Genomic DNA, 8,948 nt, shown 5'->3' with positions numbered 1-8,948 from the left:
AGACTTCTGCTTTCAAACTCAAAATCCAGCCCCCAGTTTGCAGCACTATTGGATACTGCACATTTCTCAGGGAAACCTGAGACAGAATTTACACATGTGACCAGAATGCGATTCCATTAACTACACCAAGTGGTTCAAACACAGATCCTTTATGTTCCTATGCAGGGGAAGTTACCACAGTGCTCTGCAGGACTCTGCTCCTGTATGTTTGCACTCCACTGAACACTTGTCAGTAATGTGTGCTAGAAATAAGGTACCCGTGTCTCTGCTAAAATGAAGGAAAAGGAATAATAGAGCTAGGTTGGGAGAGCTGGATGAAAGCAAGAGAAGCATGTGGGACACTTGTGTAACTGGTTTGTGAATCTGAAAAACACATCCTCTTAGTAAAAGGATAAGTCTGGAGTTCCTAGTTTGGGCATAAAGGTGGAAACATATAGGGCACAGGGCTGGTACTCTTTGGCTTACAGCCATATGAAAATCTTGAGTGAGCTGCTGGAATCAAGAGCTGAGTGTCCAGTTCTCTGCCGTAACTAGTCAGTGTGTTGTTCCTCACTCTTTGGAACCACTGTTGCAATTTTTTCATCTCTCAAACTCACAGAGACTGTCTACCATGCCTTTCTTCAGGCTTGCCTCCAGGGAGAAGAAGCAAGAAGAGGAAGATGCAAGATCTAGAATTCAAAATGGAACCGTGGGATTAACTCCAGCGACTTTCCTGTTACAACCATCAGCAGTGCATGAGTGGGTTTTAGACATGCTGTAGCACCAGGTGATTTATAGCAGAGCTTCTGTGATTTTCAGCAAAACCTCTAAGCCTGACATGGGCAGCTGCTCGTGCTGGGATAAGTCGGTACAAGCTCATAGAAACAGCCACAATTACAGTAATTTCATTATTACAAGCTGCACCTGATTATAAACCACACTTCCGAGCGCCAGCAACTTTTCGTTCTTTGTCCATACATAAGCTGCACTTGATTAAAAGCCGCATGTTACAATACAGAGTGTGATAAAAGGTATCTATTCTATCATCATCTGTTGAGGGTGGGGGCAGTGATCCATATCTCTGCGGGAGATATTCTGTTAATGGTCCATCCATTGAAACCAGGCAGGGCATTGCTCTTTATCTTTTCACAACCCATCCTTCCTGCAGCGAGTCATTTTCTGCTAATGGCCCATTGAGTCCCACTGTGTGACTGATAAAATTACTGCATCCCATTGGATGTTGCTCCAGCCACGGGGAAGAGCCCATCATTTCTTACCAAGATAAAAACAGAGGTTTTGGGACACTAAGGGAGTCCCTTTCTCCACTGGACTCCAGAGGAAAACTGGATTTCTCCACATCACCATTGGGCCTCCGGAGGGAAACTGCACCTTCTACAGGAGCACTGCTTCAACTGAACCACATCTGTCACTGCAAGGGGATTGCAACCACCATTGAATGGGACTGCTACTAACACCCTGCCTGATGGGGTGTCAGGTTGTACTCTGACTTTGTCAGGGTTTGGAGTTTGTCTCTTTGTAGTATTGCATTTCTATTTTAATTTCCCTAGTAAAGAACTGTTATTCCTAATTCCCATATCTTTGCCTGAAAGCCCCTTGATTTCAAAATTATAATAATTTGGAGGGAGGGGGTTTACATTCTCCACTACAAAGAGAAGTTCCTGCCTTTCCCAGCAGACACCTGTCCTCCAAACGAAAACAGCAACTTTTCGTTCTTTGTCCATATATAAGCCACACCTGATTATAAGCCGCATTCGGGTTCGGACCAAAATTTTAGTCAAAATGGTGCGGCTTATAATCATGAAATTACTGTACATTCATTCAAATTAAAACGGCAGTGAAGACCTGACAATTAAAGTGCAGGCTCTGCTTCCACTGGGTAAATACATGAGGGAGAAAGTGGTACATAGGAGTATTTAATTTTTGTTTGAAGATTTTATTTAAAAAGTAGTGAATGTGTCATTGCTGATAGGGATATCGAATAGCTCCTGCTACTGTGATACAATTGAAACCTCTGCTGATGAGAAGTAGTAGCTCTAAATTGTTGAAACATGAAAGATTGGCACTAAAACACATTTTCCCTCTTAAGACTGCAGCCTATTGAATAACAAAGGTTTGTTAGTTGGAGTCCCTTGTAATCAATCCTTGCATAAAACATGCATTCCTAATGCCAGCAGTTGTTCACATATTAACAAGAAAACTGATTTTGGATGTGAAAACATCAGATGTTATATTTCCTCATTTGCCCTTTTCTACCATTATATAAATCACTTAAAATTTTGGTTATATTAAAATTTTGGTTGCTCAAAATAATAATAGTACTAAGTGTGAAATACATGCAAATCAGGAAAAAGAACTACAATATTTATTTTCAAAGACACAACAAAAACAAACCCCTAATATTTTGCCCATAACTAAGGACACCTCTTTTTAGGGCTGTATACTGTTTCAGTAAAAATCAGTAAGTGCTGAACATGCAAATGGCTCCATAAATGTTTCTTGATATCAATTACATATTACAGAATGAAAAGTGAAATTAAAGACCAACAGAATGCATTTGTTTGTCTATATTTGTTTTTCATAGGTAACAAAATAGTTTAAAGAAAAGTGTGTACTAAAGGAAAAAAGCAGCAAAAAAGCAGCTCTGAATTGATCTGGAATAAATTTATCTAGAAAAAGCTTTAATAAAAAAGGCAGCCTCAGTCCTGGGAATTTCAACTAAGCCAGTTGATTAGCCCTGCAAATACAGGGCAAAAAAACCATTTAAAAAAGGAAGTACAATAATGAAACTTAAAGAAAGACAATATAAAACAAATCTATCAACATAAATGAGATGAGAATTCATTTTCCCTGTGATGCTTTCCACAGCTCCTGAAAGTGCCTGCTGCTGGAAACGAATGAAATAAAAGGGGAGGGAGAGCAGAGGGAAAGAGGTGTTAGCTTACCAGCCGATGGAGCTTATTGCTCCACTCCCTTCATGACGCTGGGAACTCACAAGCCTATAAAATGTGCCTTGGCTCCCAGTCCCCTTCTCCTTAAGCAAAATCAGAAGCAAGAGGCTGTACAGAGGAGAAATAGGATAGTGTTCTACTCTGAGGTAGCTCTCCTGATGTGTCTGTTAGAGCATTTCTAACAGTTTGAACAGCACGGCCAAAAATTTTTTTCTGACAGAGCTCTTCTTCCCAGTACCTGCTGTGCCGCCTTACTTCTCCTTTTCCTCCTTCCCTCTTCTTATCTGTTTGTGGGGATTTTGGAGGGTTAGGAGAGGGAGGTGGGAGAGGTACATCATTCCTGGAAGAGAGGAGAGAAACACCCAAGATGACTTCAGTCCCCACAGCCAAATGGAACATGAGCATGAGCAGCAGGTGGAATGTGAGCCTTGCTGAAGCAGGCAATCCCTGGGGACAGGCTCTGGAAACACCAGCTGTAAATGCTTCTGCTCCTGTAGCCTCCTCAGCAGGCAACTTCTCCAATCAGTTCATACAACCTTCTTGGCGCATTGCCCTGTGGTCTCTGGCTTATGGAGGTGTGGTGGCAGTGGCTGTTTTTGGAAATCTTATTGTCATCTGGATTATCCTGGCTCACAAGCGCATGAGGACGGTGACAAATTACTTCCTGGTGAATCTGGCCTTCTCTGATGCATCCATGGCTGCTTTCAATACTCTCATCAACTTCATCTATGCACTGCACAGTGAGTGGTACTTTGGAGAGGCTTACTGCCGCTTCCACAATTTCTTCCCAATCACAGCTGTCTTCGCCAGCATCTACTCCATGACAGCGATCGCTGTGGACAGGTAAGAAAAAAGTTTAGGGGCGAGAGATTGAGATCAGATTCTCAGCCAAAATAAAATGCAGATATAACAATTATAGTGATGAGTTGCAAAGCCCTCAATATTTCATTCATTGTGCTCCTTTAGGATCTCTCCCTAACACACTTTTTCTCCTGGTCTTTGGTCTTTCTCCTTCAGCCTTCCATTATTTTTATTGTTCTACTCTCTTTCATAACAAACATTTCCTCTCTCTGTTTGACTTCAGCTGCTTTCTGTGCTCCATCTTTCAATACTTATTCTGTAACAGCAACTCAGAGTTTTGCTTCCCACTGTGAAAACAGCCTATCTTCTCTCAGCCAGGCATCTAATATATACTGGTAAGGAGTTGTAGAGATTGTGTGCAAAGGGAGAGGATTTCAAATTTCCCTCTTCTCTAGATTTCTGCAGATGGCAGAAGCATTTGCCTCCTCTTCAGAAATCACTTCAGACCCTGTTTTTAATAGCTTTTCTAACAGTCAGTTCTGAGATGCTTTGTTCCTGCTGATTTTAACTAATGAGACTATTTACATCACCATCTGTGCATATCTGGTAACAACATAGTTTCAAAGTGTTCAGGTTTTTTCTGATTTCTTGAAGCAAAATAAAACTTTGTGACTGTCAAAGAAAAAAGCTCAGGGAAAAACTATACCTTTGCACTCCTGACAATAATGGAAGCTGTAGCATCCATACAGGAAAGGGGAGATGTAGTTGCCGGGTTTCCTACATAGATGCACTGAGGACTCTGTTTCTCAGAGAGTGCTGTGAGAAAGAAAATGTGTGTTTCTTTATTATTGTTTTCACATTTGCTGTGCTGGAGAGATAACTTACTGATTTTTATTTTTTTTTTCTTAAGAAAAAACAGATCGATTTGTATTTCAGGTCTTTTATTCCTTTTAGCAATGCATTGAAATTACTCACTGAACTCCTTTCTACATTTTCCAATCACATTATACATATTTGCTGAATTGACTTGTCAGAACTGCAGTATTTCCAAGTGATGGCAGTTAAGATTTTCTAAGGTTCAACCCACACCTTCTGAAATGTTATTTCTCATTTCCAGGTACAAAGATTGGGAAACATTGTTGCACCTTTTGTGCTTGTGGACAAGTCCATAATACTTTTCTGTTTGCCCTACTAATCACAAATTTTTGGTGGCATTCTCAGCTAGATGCATTTGTGTTCTGTAAAGCTAGAAATGAAAGAGCAAATGAGATTCTTGGCAACTCTTGTACTTTTCTGCTCTGAGAATGGGAGAAGATATGAACAAATCAGTACACTTTCCTCCTGACAGTGATGTATCTTTTCAACTGTTAATCCCCATTAAAAATTGAGAAGATAGTGTAACACCTGTGCTACAACCTTTGACCAGGCAAAGATTTTGTTCATTGTCTTTATGTGTTTTGCTTAAGATTCTCATCTAGCTTGAGGTTTTCAGAAACATAAAAGGGCTTTAGTTGAAGTATTTAACAGAGATGCATATTTAATAGTTACTGCTGCAGCTCATTAAGTTATTACTTGAGCAGTTACTTGGATGCTCTGAGAAATGTTTTATTTCATTTTTCCAGACAAAATTATCCAGAGAGATGTAGTACTTTAGTTTGGCAGTTCCTACATTTATGCTAGGAAACTGGGACAAAAGTGAATACAGTTCCCTTGGAATCCAAACTGCATTTCCAGAGTGAGAGAAAATAGCTCTGCTCGACAGACTAAAATGCGATGGACAAATACATATATTGGAAATATTTTCCTTGTTTTAGCAATGCAAAATGCTGGTGCTCAGAAGTGAGTAAATAACTACTTTTATTCACTCTGATCTAGTTCTTGTCTGAAAATCCCCTGAAGAAATCACAATTTGCACCCCATCACATCCTCCAAGTTCACCTGCCATCAAAGTCAAATTAAAATCTTCCCAATGAACAATGCCATAGCTGTGTTTAGGTGAGCTCTCTGTAGCCCAATACAGCATCATGTAAAATAAATGGAAGAACAGTCTATCCCTCCTTCCCTATTCTCACTGCTATTCCTCTTTCTTTTATACCAAATCACACCTGATGCATTCAGTGCCTTTAAACATTCCCTAGCAATATCTGTAAAACAATTCTGCCGAGCTGAGGAAATCTAAGGGTCAAAATAGATCAAAATAGATCACAAGTGATGTCCTTGGATGTATAGACTGCCCAATTCTGGGGCAAAGATCTGATGGGTGGATGTATTTAAAAACTTTCGTTCCCATTTGCCTTTTGTAAAAGTTCAGCCATTCTAACCCAGTGAACACATCCTTACTCATTCTTTTAATTAAAATATTCAAAACAACAAAAGCTACAAATTAGGATAAAGCTGATCAGAGAACTAAAATGATGGGATCAGATGACTTTCCTTCAGAAATTGTTACCATCCCAAAATACCAATGGTCATAGATTTTAACTCAGTAAAAACTATGTTGTGATATGCTCCACTGGTTGCTTTAGAGCATCCAAATGTTCATAGAGTATAAATGGGTGACTGTGACCTGGACATCACTAAGCAGAGGTCATGGGCAGTACATGTTTCCTTTCACATCTGATTCTGTAGGACATTCTAAGTTGTGTGAACTGTGAGATTACAGGATTGACAGAGTTTTGTGGACTAGGCACTTCTTGCAGTGGGGGTGAGCTGCATCTGGAGCTGAGGATGAAAGATCCAAGACTGGATATCCTGGCATTGAACACAGACTCAAATTTATATGGGTTTATTCACACTTCTGACCATCCCTTCCTGGTGGGTTTTTTCCCCCTGACTTCTTCTTTTCCAACAGTCTGTTTGCAGTCTACTGCAGAGATGCCACAGGTAGCTCAAACAGAGTTGTTTCAGGCATCAGAAGCAGCACAGATTTTATACTGTGCTGCTTCATGGGCATTCATGCCTGCATTCTTCTGTAGCTCGTGCTGCACAGTTCCACAGTTAGACTGCATCTAGTGCAACAGTTCCTTTACCTACATTATGAGAATAAATTGGTAAATAGTTCAAGATAAACTGACTAGGAGATAATGCTGGAGCCAATATGCCCTTGTCACTGACCACTGCATAATCCTAAAGGGTCCATCCATGATCCTAAACTCCATCTGCAATCATGGCAATACAGTGTGTGACTGCAGTATGGTTCTTGGACATACCAATGACAGTAAATTACACAGAGTTTAGACACTCAGCCATTGAAGACCTGCTGTCCTTTCCCACAAGACCTTAGCATGCAAAAAAGGTGGTTCAGGTACGCCAGTAATTAATTTTAAGTCCCAAGATTGCTTTGTATATAACCAGTTCTGCATGTAGGCCTAAAAATGCTCTGCAAATACTTGATGGTTACACTAGAAGTTTGGGGATATAGCAATACAGCACAAAATAACATGCCTTCATATAGCACTTAGTACTATGCATTTTTTCCTGTTATTAGCACATTTACTTTTACATTACTTTCTCAGTTACTTTTCTCTCTGCAATTCTATAAAAATTGTCTCATGTGAATAAATTTAACGCTTTATAAAAGCAACTTCTCTGGACTTAAAAGTATTCTAATTTCAATGGTAAGTAGTAGCTGATTCTGTTCATACCTTACCATTTCTTTTCTTTCTAGTATGCCAGCTAGTTTTTGGTATTTGAAGGCAAACAACACTTGTTTCATTTTATGTGACTCTGTATTTAATATTCAGTTTTATTTCTCATTGTGCACAGTCTCTTTTTTATGAACCTTAGTATTACCTTGTTTCTAGCATGCATACGTATGTCCTTATTCAATACCTGTCATTCTAGTTTCCCACCTTATTTTCTCACTTGTTATATCTCTACAGAAGCACATATATACTAGGTCAGTTTTCCTTTTTTTGTGACATTGTTTAGTTACTGATGGCTGTTAATAATCCCTCTATACACTCAGACTCCAACAAAAGTAGTATGATACAAGCTTGTAACAGAAGACAGATATGAGACATAAAAGCATGATTCGCCTTATAAAATAAAACCCAAACTCATCATATGTACACACACTCACATCTTCAAAATATCACTTAGGCTTTTCAATTTCTCCAGGTGTATTCTGCAAGAGCAGTTATTATTGGCACAATATAGTACCACAAGCCCTATAAATTAATGTTACTGAAATTCTGAAGTAAGCAGTTGGCACACTGAAAAATGTCTTATCTTTCCAGTAGAATACATTTTGGTATCAGTCTCTACCTGATTTACCATTCCTGGGACAAATCGCTCAAGGCCTTCAGGCACCATAAACATTTTAAACTGATATTCCTTCCAAACGATCTATTATCTGACTGTTATTAAATATCTGTTACCTGCCTTGTGTGCTCAGAAATACTAAAGTACAGGGAAATGTGTATGTGTAAAAATGACCACCAACATTTCTACCAGGTTGAGATATGGAGCGCACAGGGCACAACCCTGTGTTGTGGTCATATGTTAACAGTGTCAGCCAAAGATGCACATCAAGAAGGTCTACTGGTACTTGCATCCTTGAACATGAGCTTGGCACCAAGTGTTTTGTGCTTGGCTCACTGGTGAATGGAGGAGGCTGAAGCAGTGACAGACAGGAAATCTGCACTGCCCAGCCAGCTGCTGGACCCAACACAGAACTCAGCTCAAACACAACTGCAGGTAGCCTTTGGCCTCTCTCTCACTCCCTTTCCCTCATATTGAGATGTCTCAAAGTAAATGGTTTTCATATAAAAGAAGTGAGAATTTGCACTGAAGACTTGTGACAGAGACATGATCATCAGAACAAGAAAAAAAAGGACATGGAGTTTTTTCAAGTTTCTTGTGCTTCAGAGGCTAGAGATCTTCCCCTCAGGCCTGAGAATATTTTCACCAGAAGAAATGGATAGTGCTGCTGTCTGTTTTTTTCCCATAAGACACCACTTTACTGTTAGTGGCTTTTCCTAAAGCCTTTGATGCCACATAAATACAGAAAACACTAGCTGTCATACCCCACTACCACACTGAAGTGCAATACTAATGGATAAGTTCAAAATCACGACTTCAGCAATCAGCCTTGGTCACTGCATATCATGAGGTGAAAAAATTCAATATATATACTTTAGAAATTGTCACTATTACTTCTACTCTTACTTTGCTAGTGAAACTACAGAATTCAAAGAG

At 39.6% G+C, this 8,948-nt stretch overlaps 1 protein-coding gene across 1 annotated transcript in view; it reads left to right on the top strand.

Moving 5' to 3' along the window:
• The first annotated feature begins 3,001 nt into the window (after positions 1-3,001).
• TACR3 (tachykinin receptor 3) overlaps positions 3,002-8,948 on the top strand; it is a 40,229-nt gene continuing 34,282 nt past the window's right edge. The window contains exon 1 of the mRNA XM_033060989.2: positions 3,002-3,791. Coding sequence (XP_032916880.1) covers positions 3,316-3,791 — 476 coding nt within the window. The 5' untranslated portion in view covers positions 3,002-3,315. The remainder of the gene's footprint in view (positions 3,792-8,948) is intronic.

The sequence above is a fragment of the Catharus ustulatus genome, chromosome 5 (genome assembly GCF_009819885.2).
Source record: "Catharus ustulatus isolate bCatUst1 chromosome 5, bCatUst1.pri.v2, whole genome shotgun sequence".
In the NCBI taxonomy this organism is placed as follows: Eukaryota; Metazoa; Chordata; class Aves; order Passeriformes; family Turdidae; genus Catharus; species Catharus ustulatus.
The sequence above is the reverse complement of the archived record's forward strand: the minus strand, read 5'-3'. Positions and strand labels throughout refer to the sequence as shown.